A 20,454-nucleotide genomic window follows, 5' to 3' on the forward strand; every position below is an offset into this window, starting at 1 on the left:
AGGAAACATGACTTTTAGAGAAGCATCTGCTGCTACCCATCAATCTGCGAAAGGTTATAAGGCAATTTCCAAAATATTTAGAGTTCATCACTTTACTAAGAAAATTATTTTATCACAATTTAGAACAGCTGTCAATCTATGTTTTTCAAACCTGGTCGTCAAGGCACACTGTCCTGCATGTTTAAGATGTTTCCCTGCTTTAGCACACCTGATTTCAGTTGATGATTGATTACTAGGATTTGGCTGAACTGCAGTTATCTGAATTAGGTGTGTTAAAGCAGGGGAACCTCCAAAACATGCAGGGCAATGTGCATTGAGGACCTGGATTGAAAAGCACTGCTCTGAAAGACAGAGGTATCTAACTTTTTCCCCAACACAGTTGCATGATTTAGAAGAGTAAGAGCTGTAAAACTGCTGGTTTTACTGCAGCTAAATCTTTCTAATTGGATGAACCGTTACTTAAAAGCTGAACAATTCCAACTTCAACTAAATCAAGGTAACTGCTCCTTATCATAATTTTAATTGTATGTGTATTTACTGATTCAGTATTGGAAATGAAAACCTTTGCTTATTGTGTCAGACATGATAAAATTGCAAATAATTGTTATTAATTCATTTCAGTGCAATTTAACACTTTTTTTTTTTAAGTATGACCCAGCTCTTTAAAACCTGCAATCATCTTTGAATCCCTTTGCAGCCAGATGGAGATCATATATTATTTTATGTGGCCATATAAAAATTTTTTTTTTACTTACTTTAACAATAACTATAAAAAAACACAATGTGCAATGTTTTTTGTTTTTTTAAACTTCCAACGTTTTCAGGAGTTTCTACATAATTCTTTCATATGTTTTAGTAATTTCTTCGGGCCATTTGTATGTCTTAGGACAAACGTTTAATATATGCTTACAATAACTGCCAGAACCTTGGTCAGGATATTTCTTGTCTCTATCTACAGACTGTTTGCCTAAGCTGTCAGAACATAATAAACTAAAATATAATAATCATCCCCCATATATTTAGATAAATTCACGGAGTCTTGGGTTCAACTGTAGATTATTGAACACGGATTTCCTGAAAGGGCTTAGGCCAAATATTGTGTATGAAAAACATGTTAATTAAATGTGGACTGTGCAACTCTTTTTTTCTTAGCACATTTCTTGTTTGTGAGGTTCTCCCACTGAGATTTGTTTAGTAATTTTGTATTTTAATATAATTAAGGAATGCTTTTAGAAATCCAATATGGGAAAAACACTCTGGTAGAGGCAATACTTTTCCATACCCTGTTTTACTTTTATCCGTACTTTTCCAAAAGCTGAAAAATATTAAAAACAATCCCACATTTTTCAAGAATAGATAGGAATCCTGCTGTTCGGCTCCCTTTTAACACAATATGTGGTTTGTAAGCTGATAAGCAGTCTGCTAGCTTGCTGCTAACCTTGCCTCTTTGTTGCTTGGTGCAAAGGACTTGGTGTTCTGGTTTCACACAACATATTCAAACAAAAACGGCTGACTGCTGCAGCTGGCAGGCAGGTTCCAGACAGAACTAAAGCTGACACAAAACACATTTGGAGGAATGTTTGTAACACCCTGCAGAGATTTAAGGGGGTCAGAAGTGATCACTCCTAATGGCATGTTTGACATTGCACAGACCTGATTAAGTCATTTCATCACCGTTACTGCCAATAATACGTTCTGGTTTAGGCTGGTTAGGGATGCTAAACTGTCTCTCTCACATCAAATGCAATAAAGGAAGCAACAAAACACCAAACACGAGTAAAGGTCACTGCAAATAAACATTTGTCCTTCATGTGCATGCAACTCACCCCTGGAGCTCATCATCAGATGGTGTGTACTTGGCAGTGACGTTGGCCAGGTCTCCAAAGATCTGGGCGCTGTAGATGGTGAGGCAGGAGAGCAGGATTAGCTCCTGCCAGGTGGAGCTGAGCAGGCAGGTGTAGTCCTCTATAGAAAGCTCACAGAAGAAAGGGAGCTTCTTGATCCAGGAGATCTGTCGGAAGAGCAGCTCATCTGCCAAGCGACACAGCAGGGCAAACAGCTCCACTTGTGTTACCTTGTACCTGAAATAATAAAAAATAAAAAAATCACCCTGCTGTTAAATGAATGGTGCTGTTCAGTCCTGTGAAAAAGTATCTACCCCCTGACATATCTTTTGTTGTATTGATACACTTTAATGTTTCAATCATCAATATTAATATCAGACAAAGATAAGTACAATATTATAAATGCAGTTTTAAATGATGATTTCATGTATAAGGAAGAAAAACTATGCAACTCATGGTGGCCTAATGTGAAAAATAATTTTCTCTTAAACCTAACAGTTGGTTGTGCCGCCATTGGTAGCAACAATGGCCATTAAGCATTTGCAAAGCCCGGCAGTCAGTCTTTTCCATTGCTCTTCATTGCAGAATTTTTTTTATTTTTTTATTCAACATCATTGGAGGATTTTTAAACAGTGATGGAATGTCACAACATGTCAAATGGATTTAAGTTCAGACTTTGACTAGGCCATCCTGTATTCAGATAGTTTGTCCTGTCCAGAAGATGTCAAGCAGTCTTAGAGCATCACATTACCACCACCTTGTCTGACTGTATGGTGTTTTTTCTTAAACACTGTTACTTTTACATCAGATTTTAAACTCAGCCACAGAATCTTTTCTGAAAAGTCTTTGGGATCATCAAGATGTGTCTTAGGAAAAATGGGACAGGCCTTTGTGTTCTTCCTGGTCAGTAGTGGTTTTGTCCTTGAAGCTCTTATGGAGGCCATTTTTGCCCACTCTAGTATTGTTGAATCATGAATACTGATGTAAATTGAGGCTGGTAAAGCTTCAGGTGTTCTGGGATCTTTTGTGACCTCCTGGGTGAGCCCTTGATATGCTCTTAGTAAAACTTTGGTTATATTTTCTTTATCTGGGAATATCCTGTGAGTCCCAAAGCCTTAGGAATGAATTTGCAGACCCTTTCAGGCTGACAGATTTCAGTGACTTTGTTTCTCATCTGTTTTTGATTTTTTTTCAAATGAGACATAATGAGCTTTTTGAGATCTTTCAGCGTACTTCATGTAGCCAGACCACTTATACGTAAGTGATTTATTGATTCTACAGGCCTGGCAGTAAACAGGCATGAGTGCTCCTAGTGAAAATGAACTCAGCTCTCTAACAAAAATGTGTTTAATCACAGTTAATTCATTATTCAACAATGAAGCCAATTACTTTGCCAAACAGAGCCAGGTTGGTTTGGAAGGTTCTATTTCTTTAAAAAAAAAAAAAAATATCGAGGCACGTGACGTCGCCCGGTACGGCGGAGCCGGGGTCCCACCCTGGAGCCAGGCCTGGGGTTGGGACTCGTCGGAGAGCGCCTGGTGGCCGGGTTGCTCCTCGCGGGACCCGGCCGGGCCAAGCCCGAACGAGAGACGCGAGGCCATCCCCAGTGGGCCCACCACCTGCAGGGGGAACCGTGAGGGACCGGTGCAAAGAGGATTGGGTGGCGGACGAAGGTGGAGACCTCAGCGGCCCGATCCCCGGATGCTTAGGCTGGCTCTAGGGACGTGGAATGTCACCTCGCTGGGGGGGAAGGAGCCTGAGCTTGTGCGGGAGGTCGAGAGGTATCGACTAGAAATAGTCGGGCTTGCCTCCACGCACAGCGTGGGCTCTGGAACCCATCTCCTTGAGAGGGGTTGGACTCTGTTCTACTCTGGAGTGGCCCACGGGGAGAGGCGGCGGGCTGGTGTGGGTTTGCTTGTTGCCCCCCAGCTCAGCCGTCTCGTGTTGGGGTTTACCCCAGTGGATGAGAGGGTCGTATCCCTGCGCCTTCGGGTTGGGGAGAGGTCTGTGACTATCATTTCAGCCTACGGGCCGAGTGGCAGTGCGGAGTACCCGGCCTTCTTGGCGTCTCTGTCGGGGGTGCTGGATAGTGCCCCTCCCGGGGACTCCATTATTCTGCTGGGGGACTTCAACGCCCACGTGGGGAACGACAGTGACACCTGGAGAGGCGTGATCGGGAGGAATGGCCTCCCCGATCTGAATCCGAGTGGTGTTTTGTTATTGGACTTCTGTGCTAGTCACGGTTTGTCCATAACGAACACCATGTTCAAACATAAGGGTGTCCATCAGTGGACTTGGCACCAGGACACCCTAGGCAGGAGGTCGATGATCGACTTTGTTGTCGTATCATCAGATCTTCGGCCACATGTTTTGGACACTCGGGTGAAGAGAGGGGCTGAGCTGTCCACTGATCATCACCTGGTGGTGAGTTGGATCCGCTGGAGGAGGAGAAAGCCAGTCAGACTTGGCAGGCCCAAGCGCATAGTGAGGGTCTGCTGGGAACGTCTGGCAGAGCCCTCGGCCAGGGATGTATTCAACTCCCACCTCCGGGAGAGCTTTGACCAGATCCCGGGGGATGTTGGAGACATAGAGTCCGAGTGGACCATGTTCTCTGCATCTATTGTCGATGCTGCTGCCCGTAGCTGTGGCCGTAAGGTCTGCGGTGCCTGTCGCGGCGGCAATCCCAGAACCCGGTGGTGGACACCGGCAGTAAGGGATGCTGTTAAGCTGAAGAAGGAGTCCTATCGGCTGTGGTTGGCTTGTGGGACTCCTGAGGCAGCTGACGGGTACCGTGAGGCCAAGCGTGCTGCGGCCCGGGCTGTGGCAGAGGCAAAAACACGGGCCTGGGAGGAGTTCGGTGAGGCCATGGAGAAGGACTACCGGTTGGCCTCGAAGCGATTCTGGCAAACCGTCCGTCGCCTCGGGAGGGGAAAGCAGTGCTTCGCCAACACTGTTTATAGTGGGGGCGGGGGACTGCTGACCTCAACTGAGGACATTATCGGGCGGTGGAAGGAGTACTTCGAGGATCTCCTCAATCCTGCCATCACGCATTCCGTGGTGGAAACAGAGGCTGGTGACTCGGGGTCGGACTCTTTCATCACCCAGGCTGAAGTCACCGAGGTGGTTAAAAAGCTCCGCGGTGGCAGGGCTTCAGGGGTGGATGAGATCCGCCCTGAGTACCTCAAGTCTCTGAATGTTCTAGGGCTGTCATGGTTGACACGTCTCTTCAACATTGCATGGCGGTCGCGGACAGTGCCTCTGGACTGGCAGACTGGGGTGGTGGTCCCCCTTCATAAGAAGGGGGACCGGAGGGTGTGTTCCAACTACAGGGGGATCACACTCCTCAGCCTCCCTGGTAAGGCCTACGCCAGGGTATTGGAGAGGAGAGTCCGACCGATAGTCGAACCTCGGCTTCAGGAGGAGCAGTGTGGTTTTCGTCCCGGCCGTGGAACACTGGACCAGCTCTATACCCTCTACAGGGTGCTTGAGGGTTCATGGGAGTTTGCCCAACCGGTTCACATGTGTTTTGTGGACCTGGAGAAGGCATTCGACTGTGTCCCTCGTGATGCCCTGTGGGGGGTGCTCCAGGAGTATGGAATCGGGGGCCCTTTACTAGGGGCCATCCGGTCCCTGTACGAGCGGAGCAGGAGTTTGGTCCGCATTGCCGGCACTAAGTCGGACCTGTTCCCGGTGCATGTTGGACTCCGGCAGGGCTGCCCTTTGTCATTGGTCCTGTTCATAACTTTTATGGACAGGATTTCTAGACGCAGCCAAGGGCCGGAGGGGGTCGGGTTTGGGGACCAGTGGATTTCGTCTCTTCTTTTTGCGGATGACGTGGTCCTGCTGGCCCCCTCTAGCCAAGACCTACAGCATGCGCTGTGGCGGTTCGCAGCCGAGTGTGAAGCGGCTGGGATGAGGATCAGCTCCTCCAAGTCCGAGGCCATGGTACTCAACCGGAAAAGGGTGGCTTGTCCTCTTCAGGTTGGAGGGGAGTTCCTGCCTCAAGTGGAGGAGTTTAAGTATCTCGGGGTCTTGTTCACGAGTGAGGGAAGAATGGAGCGGGAGATCGACTGACGGATCGGTGCGACTGCCACAGTAATGGGGGCGCTGTGCCGGTCCGTTGTGGTGAAGAGAGAGCTGAGCCGAAAAGCAAAGCTCTCAATTTACTGGTCGGTGTACGTTCCTACCCTCACTTATGGCCATGAACTTTGGGTCATGACCGAAAGAACGAGATCCCGGATACAAGCGGCTGAAATGAGCTTCCTCCGTAGGGTGGCCGGGCACTCCCTTAGAGATAGGGTGAGGAGCTCGGCCATCCGGGAGGGGCTCGGAGTAGAGCCGCTGCTCCTCCACATCGAGAGGAGCCAGTTGAGGTGGCTTGGGCATCTATACCGGATGCCTCCTGGACGCCTTCCTTGGGAGGTGTTCCAGGCACGTCCCACCGGGAGGAGGCCCAGGGGACGGCCCAGGACACGCTGGAGGGACTATGTCTCTCGGCTGGCCTGGGAACGCCTTGGGCTCCCCCTGGAGGAACTGGAGGAGGTGTCTGGAGAGAGGGACGTCTGGGCGTCTCTGTTGAGTCTGCTGCCCCCGCGACCCGGTCCCGGATAAAGCGGAAGATGACGAGTACGAGTACGAGTAATTCATTATTCAACAATGAAGCCAATTACTTTGCCAAACAGGGCCAGGTTGGTTTGGAAGGTTCTATTTCTTTAAAATAAATCATTTGAAACTATTTACTCAGGTTATTTTTATCCGATGTTTGAATTTGTTTGATTATATGAAATATTTAAGTGTGACCAAAAAAAAAAAACTGAAGAAATCTGTAACTTTTTACAGAAGCGTATGTGTTATGTGGGCTGCACTTATCGACTCACCCGTCTTCTATGAGCATAGGGGTGGTCAGGGGGGATAGGTCCTCAGCAGCCACAAGCTGCAGCACCAAAGGGTGGGACTGTGGGTAGAGGTTGCGAGGCTGGGGAGTCAGCAGGCCCGACTGAGCAGCATAGCTGAAGAGGTGAGGCAGGAGTTGGTAGTGTGTGGATAAGGAGGTGTTGATGTACTGGTCCCTGAGGGCTGCTGTGTAGCCATTCATCTCTACAGATCGACTGGGAGCACAAAACAGTGTTAGGTTAACATGAGGAGCATCAGTCATATGTTGACAGTGAGTTCATAAAGCAACTCATGTGATTCGTGTTCTTCATTAGAATGAGATGACACTTTCAAAGCTTTTTCATTTAAAACAGACCTCTTTACTGGTCATGTGGACTTAAGTGTGAACTTCTTAACATTTTGTTTTTATCTAAGGAAGCATAGTGAAGCAGCTCTCATTTTATATTTGAAAATCTTTGGATTGTTGGGCACTTTAGGGGTACAGAGGTTAAGTGTGCGATCCATGTGCAGAGTCTACAGTCCTCAACGCAGCCGTGATGGGTTCGAGTCCCAGGCCATTGACCTTTGTTGCATATCTTCCCTCTCTCTTTCCACTCCATTTACTTTTCGATCATCTTAGAAAATAAAGGCCACTAGTGCCACAAAAATAATGAAACACAAATCTTTGCATTGTTTCACAAACTGCCAGACAAAATTTGACATTTTTTGCATACTGAAGGCTAGACTCCACGGGACTACAGTTCATTTCTGCTAAGATTCAGTTTGATAAAACAACTATTGCTCTGAATAGCTATGAGACAATGAGAATGCTGAGATAAACCTAATGTTTACACAGAATGAGACTAAAATAAATGTCGTCATGCCGGTGCCTAGACAATATTTGTCCTTGAGGAGTGCAGACGATGCGCTCAACTCGGTGGCGAGAAAAGCAGATAGTGCGGCAACTTTTTAGAGCTTGCCATCATCGCCAAGCCTGAGCGAAGAGGTGAATAATCCGGCATTCTTTGGCTGCTGAATGCCTTAACTAAGTTGTGCGTGAGATGGGAATGAAGTGTTAGGCAGTCAGGGCCGGCTCATTAGCTCAATGATGGGGGCAAGTGCTGGCACTGCTCTGCTGAGTGGGTGAGATGAACAACTCACTTGGATGACAAAGTGGAGGCGGGCGATGGCTGGTTGCCCTCTGAGGCTCCGTTGCTGGGGGAGCTGTGGTCGCTGTCACCGTTGTTTCCCCAGGTGTGCTCCGGGGCATCCTCCTTGAACTCCTGCCCAGTCATAATTCGCTCTATCTCTTCTTCTGTGATCTGAAATACACATAAACAGAATGTTCAATGAAAATCTGTGTTTTTCAGTTTAATTGAATAGCATTGACTGGCAGCGTACTGCTTTTTACTCAAGCAGTGAGGAGCAAGGACACAATCACACAATGAAACAGTGAACTAGAGGAAAAAAGGTGTGTGTGTGTTTGTGTGGTGACAGTGTTCAATTGAGAGGCATGCACACACCTAAAATAATATAATCCTTCAGGTTCGCTGAGGCAGAGATGCAAACAAAAGCTATGATGAAAGGCCTTACCATCCTGGGAAATGTGGGGTTTACCAGCAGTGAAAAGGGGCCTTTTAACTTTTACTTCCATCAGTTAAGCACATAAACCAAAACAGGCCATTTATTCCATATTAATGAGAGAAAGTTCACCCTTCTGGTTCCCTTTGTGAATTGAGCAGGAAAGAATCGACCACATTGCTTTGCTGAATAGCAATTCTATGCCACTTATCCCCATGTCATACATTTTCCTGAATGTTCAGCTCTTCTCACTCCCCTCAATAATGAACCTGCAGCTGAATAGGAATAATCAGCAGCTGCATGATTGGTGATATAACAAGGTCAGGGCTCATTCTCATAACTTCACAAGCATCTCTAGACTAAAATAAGTAGCGCAGTGGGATTCAAACCTTTATGAGCTGTTAAATAGCAATAGCTCAGTCTTTAAAGGCACTGCGCCTTTATGTGAACTATCTGTAGGGATGAAACCGAATAAAACTGTACATAGAAAGTGGTGTGTTGGAATAAGGTCAGAGCAAGTCACATTTCAGCTGATTTACCTGAACAGGCCCAATGCTTTTGTTCCTCCCTCCTGGCATGCCATCCTCCCTGATTGCTGTGTGCCAAACAGAAAGAAGAGAATCCACTTGTTTACATGACAAGCATAAGAGCGCTACCTAGTGGCTAAAATGTGATTTTTCACTGTGCCTCCTCCTGTTTTCATTATGAGCCATTTTTGGTTTATCTTTTTCCCACTGTGTCGATTGGAGAAATCTAGGAGTAATTCCCTTCATGCCATAAAGCATACTTAGATTTAATTAAACAGAATCCTTATTTACTTAACAAATATACATTCAGGAAGTTCGCCGGTAAGGTTAGTACCATTATCCCCACCAGAGGGCAGCATGTGACCATACAAGACTATGGGCTGAATGCAGCTGTAGACTCTGGGCATAAGAAATGTGGCAAAAAGTTGGTGGATGCCTTTTTTTTTGGCCTTCATGGTCAGACTGGAGCTTTAAGGGAAACTTTTTCAGGGCTTTTGAATAACCATAACTGATTCAGAGCTAATACTTCAGTATTTAATATTGGTCCAGGTTTGGTATTGTTTCACTAAAGTGCTACCAGTGCTAGATGAGAGCTGGTGCTACAGATAGTTCCCAACTGGCTCAAAAAAACCACAGCAAAAAAACTGTGGTTTTCCATAGCCAGAGACAAGCTTGGGGGTTATGTCTATGTCACCCAAAATATCTTTCTCAGGAAATGTTTGATAGGTGACAGTTTATCTATGAAAATCCCAGCTTTTTTCTTGTTACCTTGGTAAATGTTTTTAACCAGTGCTGTTTGAGAGAACTATTTAAAATGCAGACTGCAAGTTTAACTTTCTGGTCCACCTTTTATAAACATCGGGTAAACCCACAGTTTCAAGCAGGATTAATAAAGACCACCTGATGATAGAAAAAACAGACATTGTTGTCAAACGGACAACTTAGTGGCAACAAAAATGGAAAAAATAATTGGTGGCAAACAACCACCTGCAAAAATACTTATGCTCCTATCCATGTAGAAAAAAGATGGCTCACAGATAACAATCCATTTGACTAAAACTAATATGATACTTGTTGACTTTTACCATAACTTTATAAAGTTTTGGTAGTTTTAGATTTTCTGTCATAAAATAATATTGCTGTGATGTAACCCAGCTGTACCTTTCCGGTTCATCCCCATCTGCAGACACTTGAGCAGACGGCAATACTGGCAGCGGTTGCGTTGCTTGCGGGACATTTCGCAGTTCTTGTCCCGGCTGCAGCGGTACACCCGCTTGTTACAGATGCTGCGTTTGAAGAAGCCCTTGCAGCCTTCGCAGGAGATGATGCCATAATGCAGGCCTGTGGCACGATCTCCACAAATAAGGCAAGCGCGTTGATCTGCTGCATCATCTGCATGTACGGAAAAAGAATTTAAAACCATTAGACCAACATAGAGTATTCGTGCTTTGTCAATCACAGAAGAAAAATGCAGAATTCCCACTCTTCAAGTAGGATCAATTGGAATGCATGTACTTGACTTGGAATCTATCTGATTCTAATGAACAGACTTTTTTTGTAAAGTACCTTGAAACAACATGTGTTGGTGCTACATAAAAAAATAAAAAAAACTTATGTAAATTTAATTCATGTCTGGACTTTCACCAAGCCTAGGCCTCTGATGTAATAAATCTTCAAAATAAGAATATTTTTCCAGAAGTCCTGGGGATCATCAAGATGATTTTTGCAAACGTGAGATGGGCCTTTTTGTTGTTTTTGGTTAGCAATGGTTTTGAACTAGGCTTTTGGAATTGTAATTTTAACTCAGTCTCTTACTTATTGTTGAATCATGAAAATTGATCTCAATGGAGGCAAGTCAATCCTGCAGTTCTTGTTCTTGCATTACTTGTCATTCTGGGTTTTTTGTGACCTCCTGTACTAGACGTCGATGTGGTCTTGGTGAACCTTTGGAAGGCCAGCCACTCCTGGAAGGGTTCACTACTGTTCCATGTTTTATTCATTTAAGGATAATGGTTCTCACTGGTTCTCTGGAGTTTCAACGACTTAGAAATAACTTTGTAACCCTTTCATGACTTCTTGGATTTAGTTTCCCATCCATTCTTGATGTGTTAATTTTTCAGATGTCTGTCTACTTCATGTTGTCAGACGTGGACAGTTGCTCATGCTAGACTGATTTTAACCATTTCATGTTATCTTGATCTAATATGAAAATTTGTTTAATGATCTGAAAGTCTGTGTTAGGAAAAAAAAGCAAAACCTGAGAAATCTGGAGGCACAAACACGGTTCACAACACTTTACACAGCTCTTACCCACAAGTCAATGTGGATAAAACCGTGCTGGTTCTTTGGATGTCAATACAGAGCATAACAGCTGTGGCACATAAAGAGGACTGGACCTGAACATGATGCCAAAAGCACAAAAAAAACAGGGCTTACCATTGTGTAGACAATTAAATAATAAGACGTAGAGAAGGAAAGAGGGAGACATTTTGTGCAGCAATTTAAACAGTTGCACCCAGATACTGGAGCGAATTAAGTATTTTAAAAGGAGTGGAAGGGGATCAAGGAGAGACAGATCCTGTGTAAAATCCACGGGTACAGCTACTTTACTACTCATAAAATGCTGTAAAACTCCAGGGAAAGGCAGCTGCTGAAAATCTCTATTGTATTCCACCCATCTGCCACCTACTGACTCTGATGAAGCCAAGAATTAAGTTTGGGTGCACATTCTAAACTGTTAAAGACCACAAGCTTCATAAATGCACGTATACATGTACACAACCCCTGCTCTTTCAAACTGCTTGTTCTTCATATACCATCACACAGTCAGATTTCAAGTTTGACTTTTTCATACTGGAGATACTTCATGGAAAACTTAAAATAACTGAATTAAACTTTTTTTTTATCTTATTTTAAATTTGCACAAATGTATGAAGAACAAAAGATTGAGTGAAAAAATGAGTCGCAGATGTTCTGTTTTCATTGGTGATGTCTGCTGGACCGAATATCTGATTAATGTAAGACTCTGATGTACAGGTCCTTCTCAAAATATTAGCATATTGTGATAAAGTTCATTATTTTCCATAATGTCATGATGAAAATTTAACATTCAAATATTTTAGATTCATTGCACACTAACTGAAATATTTCAGGTCTTTTATTGTCTTAATACGGATGATTTTGGCATACAGCTCATGAAAACCCAAAATTCCTATCTCACAAAATTAGCATATCATTAAAAGGGTCTCTAAACGAGCTATGAACATAATCATCTGAATCAACGAGTTAACTCTAAACACCTGCAAAAGATTCCTGAGGCCTTTAAAACTCCCAGCCTGGTTCATCACTCAAAACCCCAATCATGGGTAAGACTGCCGACCTGACTGCTGTCCAGAAGGCCACTATTGACACCCTCAAGCAAGAGGGTAAGACACAGAAAGAAATTTCTGAACAGATAGGCTGTTCCCAGAGTGCTGTATCAAGGCACCTCAGTGGGAAGTCTGTGGGAAGGAAAAAGTGTGGCAGAAAACGCTGCACAACGAGAAGAGGTGACCGGACCCTGAGGAAGATTGTGGAGAAGGGCCGATTCCAGACCTTGGGGGACCTGCGGAAGCAGTGGACTGAGTCTGGAGTAGAAACATCCAGAGCCACCGTGCACAGGCGTGTGCAGGAAATGGGCTACAGGTGCCGCATTACCCAGACCTGGGCTACAGAGAAGCAGCACTGGACTGTTGCTCAGTGGTCCAAAGTACTTTTTTCGGATGAAAGCAAATTCTGCATGTCATTCGGAAATCAAGGTGCCAGAGTCTGGAGGAAGACTGGGGAGAAGGAAATGCCAAAATGCCAGAAGTCCAGTGTCAAGTACCCACAGTCAGTGATGGTCTGGGGTGCCGTGTCAGCTGCTGGTGTTGGTCCACTGTGTTTTATCAAGGGCAGGGTCAATGCAGCTAGCTATCAGGAAATTTTGGAGCACTTCATGCTTCCATCTGCTGAAAAGCTTTATGGAGATGAAGATTTCATTTTTCAGCACGACCTAGCACCTGCTCACAGTGCCAAAACCACTGGTAAATGGTTTACTGACCATGGTATCACTGTGCTCAATTGGCCTGCCAACTCTCCTGACCTGAACCCCATAGAGAATCTGTGGGATATTGCGAAGAGAACGTTGAGAGACTCAAGACCCAACACTCTGGATGAGCTAAAGGCCGCTATCAAAGCATCCTGGGCCTCCATAAGACCTCAGCAGTGCCACAGGCTGATTGCCTCCATGCCACGCCGCACTGAAGCAGTCATTTCTGCAAAAGGATTCCCGACCAAGTATTGAGTGCATAACTGTACATGATTATTTGAAGGTTGACGTTTTTTGTATTAAAAACACTTTTCTTTTATTGGTCGGATGAAATATGCTAATTTTGTGAGATAGGAATTTTGGGTTTTCATGAGCTGTATGCCAAAATCATCTGTATTAAGACAATAAAAGACCTGAAATATTTCAGTTAGTGTGCAATGAATCTAAAATATATGAATATTAAATTTTCATCATTACATTATAGAAAATAATGAACTTTATCACAATATGTTAATATTTTGAGAAGGACCTGTATGCAACAAGCTGTAGTCCACACACAGACAATCTGACCTTTACCCGTCTCTTAGATTCTGGTAGGAAAGCCAATATTGAAGGCAGATGCAGGTTTCCTAAAACTGTCCCTGCAGGCTGTCCTTACCTGCTGTTGAAGCGTTGTTTCAAAAGGAGGCTGCTTTCTGGCTGGTTTTAAAAAACCACCTGACTACTGACTTACTGTCTTATTGCAGCTTCCAGTTACCAGTATCGGTATTATAAGGAAACCTGGATAAAATGAGCTACACAGCATTTAATTTCCCCTTGGGATTAATAACATTTTAAAACCCTGGTATAAAATTATTCAGATTCAAAAATAGTTTAACAGTTTAAAAACTACAAAGACTTTTCTCGCATACTGCTCAGACAGTTACACATTCTTTTAATGAAATGAAACAGCTCCCCTTTACCGATCTGTTGCTGTGCACTACTGATCAGCTAGCCGAAAGAAGGCAAATATTTTTGGTTAATAGACAAACAAACAGTCAGCGTATGGAAACGAAAGGAACTCTTGCCATTTTTAAACTACAGTTGTTAAGCCATGAGTGACACCTCTGTAAAACATGAGCAGACAGCCCAAACTAACTAGTTAGCTAATATTAGCTTCTTATACTCTCAATGGTAGTTTATAAAGAGCAGAACAACACAAGAAAAAGAACAGCTATTAATTTGATTCATTAGTATCGATTTTGGCTGAAGGTTATGTACTACAAAGTAAATAAGTTATAGTTACTATTATTATAAGTGTTGAATTATTTTAGCAGAAGTCGACAGGTGAGCATGATTAACATTTTTGTGCATTGATGGTGAAAACGTGAACCTGGACCATTCCTTTACCTTAAATCAGCTCATGTCTATTTAAGGCTGTCCAGACTGCTCATGTGATATGATTTTAACAGACCTATTGACATCTCTGTACTATAAATGAAAAGATTATTATTTCTGAATCTCTTTCACTTTTCCCTAGTAATGATTATTTCAGTAATATATACTGATACTGCAGCTTTCAAAGTCAAGGATATGGTCTTTTTACTTTTTAGGGGTCCTGGTGTTTATATTTCAAACGTGGCATTTTTAGCAACTGTTATCATAGTCATGAATTTGACTTCTGAACTTTTTTTGTGGATGAAACAGTTGGGAATTGAACATACATGAGAGAAATGCTGCTGTTTGCTTCTTGGGATTTCTGACATTTTGATGACCCCAGTTCTTTCTGTTGACAGTCCACCAGAGGCAAGGGACTGAACTCAGCGATAAGCCTGCCAGAGAAAGTGGTTTTCTTAGCAGACTGAAGGGTTTGTCTACTAAAGCTAATTAGAAGGATGTGGAGAGGTTGGATTGAAGGCTTGTGGGACATATCACATAAAAACTCCCAGATAATACATGGGGACTAGTGGTGTTCTAAAGCCCTGAAAAGATTACCATTTAGATAGTTTGAGGTTAAGTTAAGGCTCCAAGGGGAGTTCTACTGTACAGAGACAATGGGGTGTCACACAGAGAGCCCATCCTGGGATTAGAATTTAACCGTTTCTGTAATTAACCTCTTATAGAGAGGAGGTTAAGATCATTTAAAAGCAAGCCCTACAAGTCAGAAACCAGATCGGTTATAGACTCCTACATGTATGAAGTGTTCTGCATGAAGATGTGCTGTAACATGAACCACTGAAAGCAATAAAGGAATATTTGCTATATTTTTGAATGGGGTTATGTAAAGCACTTAATAGCAGTAGAAAGTAGGTTATTCCCCTGCTGTGTTCCCTTTACACTCCAACTTAGATCTTGGAATGACACAATTGATCCACTCTCAGACCCAACTGGTTTGCAGGTTCAAAAACCAAGATTTTCTCATCTGGAGCAGGATTTCCACAAAGCTGCTGTGCATGCAATGATACCAAGTACCCCAGTTCATCAGGCATTTATTAACCACGGCTGGTGGGTAATTTTTGTTGCATTAACGAGTGTAACTATGGCATTATTGCATTTTTTTTTATGGTTTAAAGTAATCTTTTTATTTTACCTATGTGTTTCTTCTGGCTGAAAGCAATATTAACATTTTGGAGAGGCCTACCCAGAGTCCACCACTTGTATCTGACAGATAATGGAGTCAGATTAGAATTGTGGAGATTAGGGTGATGGCAGGGTGATTTTTAAAAACCAGTTCATCACCATAGATAAATCAAAGTAGCAGAGGACACATGCAAAAAGCAAAGCTGGTTAGTCATCACAAGAAGGGTTTCATTGTTTTAATGCCAATAAAGGTTTTTCCATTGATTATTTTAAAGGAGATAAATATCTTTTAAAGTGACATTTGAAATACCACGTAGATTAAAACAGATGGGATGGTTTTTTCAAAATAAACAACATTACCATATAATTTCATTGTTCTTTCCGGTATGTTTGTCTCATTTCCTCTCATTTTATTGGAAAGAAAGGTCTTGATTGAATGAAAGTTATTTTTTTATCTAAAAACGAATAATTTTGGGTTCCACCAACAAAAAGTCTCAGAGCAAGTAGCACCAGGAAATGTATCTCTTTTAGAAGCTGCACAACAGGAGGACAAGATATGGTAACACCCTGTATCCTGATGCTGCTTTTCCTTACCTTTCCTTTACCCTATTAAAACAATGTTTTGCCCACATCCAAAATTAAATAGATTAAAGAACGATCTAAAAGGAGGAAGCCATGAAAATTTCACAAAAATAAATAAAACTCAGACTAAAAAGAAAAATAAAACAATTAAATGTGGCTTACTGAACATAAGATCTCTCTCTTCAAAGACTTTGCTAGTTAATGACTTGATTTGTGACAATCAGATTGATTTATTTTATCACAGAAACCTGGCTGCAGCAAGAGGATTATGTTACTATAAATGAGTCAACTCCTACTAATTATTAAAATTTTCACATTCCTTGAAATACTGGGCAAGGAGGACGAGTAGCAACCACCTTTCAGTCCGATTTATTGACTAGTCCCAGACCAATCAATAGCTACAACTCTTCTGAATATTTAATCCTTAGTTTTCTTCTTCCAAATTGCAAAGCAGTAAAACCACTTCTGTTTGTTATTTTGTACCATCCACCAGGCCCTTACTCTCAATTTTTAGATCACTTCTCTGACTTCTTATCTGTAGCAAACCTACCCACCTATGTCTTCATTCTCTGGACCTTGTGCTGACATATAGCATTGAGTATAAAGACATAACAATATTTTCTCATAACCCTGTCCTGTCTGACCATTTTTAGTTTAATTTAACAGAGTTCTCCACACCTGAAAGAACATTTTATTATAGTAGATCATTATCAGACAATTCTGAAACAACCTTTAAAAAAGCTGTTCCACTTTTAATTTCCCCATTATAACAGAAAAACTTACAGAAAAAAGTTACTTCCTAACTGCGTGGTGCATTAGACAATGTAGCCAATGTTTTTGGAGAGAAAATGGCGATCTACACACCTAGAGGACTCCTACCTAATCTGGGAAAACTGTTGTATAAAAAGACACTTTGCAAGGCTAGAACAGCTTATTTCTCATCATCAATAGAAGAGAATAAGAATAATCCTAGGTTGATAACTTCATCCTCAGTAAATGAGACAGCATTGGAGTCAACTGTAGAATCTGAACAATCTATGTTGGGACTGATTTGATCCAGTGGAGCTTCCCGAGTTATCAAAAATATTAGCTTCATCTAAACCTTCTACTGTGACTAACTGTATGTGCTCTCTTTCATCCTCTAGACAGGCTCAGATTTCATCTGCTTTGCTGTCTTTCACTCCTAGATGAAGCGACTAAAGGAGCTATAACCATTAATGTTTCACTTTTCTCTCCTATAGAAAGTGCACCTGGATCAGTGATTCTGCGTATTTTTTGTGTCTCTGCTCTGTTCTCTCAAACCCCCAGTCGGTCGTGGGAGATGGCCGCTCACACTGAGCCTGGTTCTGCTGGAGGTTTCTTCCTGTTAAAAGGGAGTTTTCCCCTCCACTGTCGCTACATGCATGCTCAGTATGAGGGATTGCTGCAAGGTCAATGCAAGCCAGTCTCTACATGCTCTTCCAGGAGGAGTTAATGCTGCAACTCACTGACTCAATGCAGTCTGCTGGGATAGAAAACCTTTTAACCAATTTGAATAATAAACTGAATGTGACTGCACTGTTTGATAGTTAGGATTGATTGCAATGTATGTACCCGACTTGAAATCTGTATGATTGGATTGAACTGACTTTGAAAAGTGCTTTGAGACAATATGTGTTATGAATTGGCGCTATATAAATAAAACTGAATTGAATTTTCAGCCAGATCTGATGTATTAAAAAGCATAGAGGCATTATGAGAAAAATACAAACTTCTAACTTTTACATCAAAAACAAACAAGACAAAACTGAAATAAGATATACATTTTTAGCACTGATCCTAGAAGAAGTCATATTGGTCGACCTCTAAAACGTATTAAAACATCAGTAAATGAAGTGGTGGAAGTAGGACCCAGACCTTTTGGTTTCACTAGTTAACTTTTGTTCAGCACAATTTAAAATATAGATGCAGGATTTTGACCTTAAAGCACTCACTTTGACATGCAAGGCGTATGCTATACTTATCTTGCCAGGTCTCCAAGTGACATACAGATAGTGCATCAAAGACTACCTGATAATAAATATAGTAGCATTTATAAAGTGCCAGACTGAATTTTAATATTCTAAGATGTTGTGGCTCAGCATTAGATGCCGTTTGTAAGTGTGCTGCAGGCCACCACTGTGTTTTCTCCGTGCTCTGGATGTTGTAACCATTATTTTGTTGCCATTGGGACATTTTCTCTCTGATGACCAGGATATTAGATATGCACCAATCAGATATCAGTTCCTACTTTTAATTCCAACACTGAACTTTGCAGTAATTGAAAGAATACATTTCTGACCCGACAGACAATTTTAAAGTTTAATATTTTCCTGTAAATGTAATTGCAATTACAGTGACCACTGTGGCTAAACATTTACCACAGAGCACAGAGCACAACATTTAACATGTAACTAGTAGATAATGTAGAATGATTGGGACAGACAAAAAAAACCTAGTATAGAAGTGATTAACAATGCAATCTGTAATTTAACTGCCACACACGAGTAAGCTGTTACTGACTATATTACTGTATGACTATGTTTGTCCCTTTTTTCTTTATTCATTTTAAACATGTATCTTCAACATCTGCTTCCTCACAGAACAACATTCAAACTGAGTGACAGAGGATTCTGCAGTGAGTTCAGAAACAGGTCAGCAGTAAATATGAAGAGCTTTTCGGCTGATAAGCTTCACAATAAAGCAAAGCAACACTTCCATGAGGAGTATGAAAAACGTTTAAGCTCAAGTTAAAATTTTGCTGAAATATAGATTTAACTCATCAGATGAACATCCCATTAACCATGTGACAGATCTTAGGTTGCATTACATCTTCCCATCCTCAACCTGCCATTTGTCTGCCTATGTGCTTTTCCACAGAAACACAAAACCTTCTATCCTCCCTGAACACCGTATGTGAAAGCCCCGACTTCCTTCTTCGAGCCCAGAGCACAATTGGCCTCACTTAGGCTTATTAGCCAGATACATCACCCTCTCTTTCAAGTGCATGGCAACCATATAATCAGGCCGATTCACACCTTCACACACTTGATCTCAGCGTGTCACCTCCAATGACTCCTCCAGCCTTTAGATGACAGTTAAATATTCATGACATTAATGTTGAGATTTTATTTCTGCCTGGAGCCTGTTTGACTCCAACTCAGTGGGGTCAGAGTTCCATCTTACCAACCTTTTCCCACGCTGCAATACCTCAGTTTGAAGAACTGTTGAAATGAAAATATACCAAAAGGCTGCATGGTGTGATTGAGATTTATGGGCAAACATTATTTGTCAACAAGTCATTATCATTGTCATTATAAAATGAGAGGTAAATCTTAAAGTAAAGGTAAAGAAACATTATTTTCAAAATCTAGGAAACCTCAACTGGTGAGGAGTTCAACTGTGTAAATAAGATGTTTCTAAGAAAATAATATAAATAAAAATGCTGTCTGACAATTGATTTTTTTTTTAAATCCAAAACATTCCATAAAACTTGAGAGCATGTTTTTTCTAATGGACTGGTCATAACTTTGGAAAATTTTCAAACTACCAATCTAATACGGGAACTCCAGCCTCCAAAGGACCAAACAGAATCATTTTTTAACCACCAATCTTTTCACACTGCTGAATAAAAAACAAGCAGGCAAGCAGGTTATGTGCAAAAAAGGCCAGGTGTGAATGAAACACATAATGGGCCACGAGGCCTTATGAATTTTAAAGATTTAATCAATTTAATAACTATTTGGCGGGGAAGGATTGTTAATGCTTGGTTTGTTGAAAGTTCCTCCACTGCACGTTATTTAGTTGAATTTAAATAGCAAAGCTGTTGACTGACCGTGCCGCCTACAAGCAGCGGATCCATTTTAATTTTCCATAACATGCCACTGTTTTCCATTCTAAAATAGAACACTTCCAAAAGGACAAAATTTGGAGAAGAATTCTAAGGTTTTGTACAAAAGCTCTGTTAATGCTGTGGAAATAGTTTTAGTCCATAATGCACCAGTCAGACATTTGTGCCATCTTTTCTGATCTCCAGTTTTGGTAAGGCTTTGAGCTTCCGATAGCAATTTTACAAATTCAGACTTCAAGAACTAAAAAAAGAAACAAAATAACTAAACTTAAAAACATTCAAAAGATTTATTAACAGCAATATTTCTGTGAGCACTTATTATTATTAACTAAGCAGAGGTGAAATCCCACTATGTGTGTGGGACAGCAGGCACTATAAAACAGGCTTTTATTAACTAAAATGACAAAATAATTGGGCTGTGGCATTTTCAGCTGTCTCCAGAGTCTTTTATTCGACACCTTCTTAAAATAATGGCCAAAGTCATTTTTTTACGTTTTTCAGCAAACACAAAAAAACTCCACAAAATAAATATATTTATTGACAATTTCACCC

The 20,454-nt window shown here is 41.9% G+C and overlaps 1 protein-coding gene and 1 long non-coding RNA gene across 5 annotated transcripts in view; one reads left to right on the top strand and one right to left on the bottom strand.

Annotated features, from left to right (window-relative positions):
• Positions 1–20,454, bottom strand: part of LOC124878388 (nuclear receptor subfamily 6 group A member 1-A) — a 156,470-nt gene that overhangs the window by 4,327 nt on the left and 131,689 nt on the right. For all 3 annotated transcript variants that reach the window (XM_047382310.1, XM_047382309.1, XM_047382312.1), the window contains 5 exons: positions 9,986–10,216; positions 8,837–8,892; positions 7,878–8,038; positions 6,722–6,952; positions 1,827–2,081 (listed from right to left, as the gene is read on the bottom strand). In XM_047382310.1, coding sequence (XP_047238266.1) covers positions 1,827–2,081; positions 6,722–6,952; positions 7,878–8,038; positions 8,837–8,892; positions 9,986–10,216 — 934 coding nt within the window. The remainder of the gene's footprint in view (positions 1–1,826; positions 2,082–6,721; positions 6,953–7,877; positions 8,039–8,836; positions 8,893–9,985; positions 10,217–20,454) is intronic.
• On the top strand, positions 337–19,315 carry LOC124878389. Of its 2 annotated transcripts, none has more exons than XR_007040747.1 (3): positions 337–496; positions 18,656–18,706; positions 18,933–19,315. It is a non-coding gene; the product is annotated as an uncharacterized LOC124878389 (long non-coding RNA). The 2 variants fall into 2 exon arrangements; XR_007040748.1 differs by having other exon boundaries at positions 18,656–18,690.

The sequence above is a fragment of the Girardinichthys multiradiatus genome, chromosome 12 (assembly GCF_021462225.1).
Source record: "Girardinichthys multiradiatus isolate DD_20200921_A chromosome 12, DD_fGirMul_XY1, whole genome shotgun sequence".
NCBI lineage: Eukaryota > Metazoa > Chordata > Actinopteri > Cyprinodontiformes > Goodeidae > Girardinichthys > Girardinichthys multiradiatus.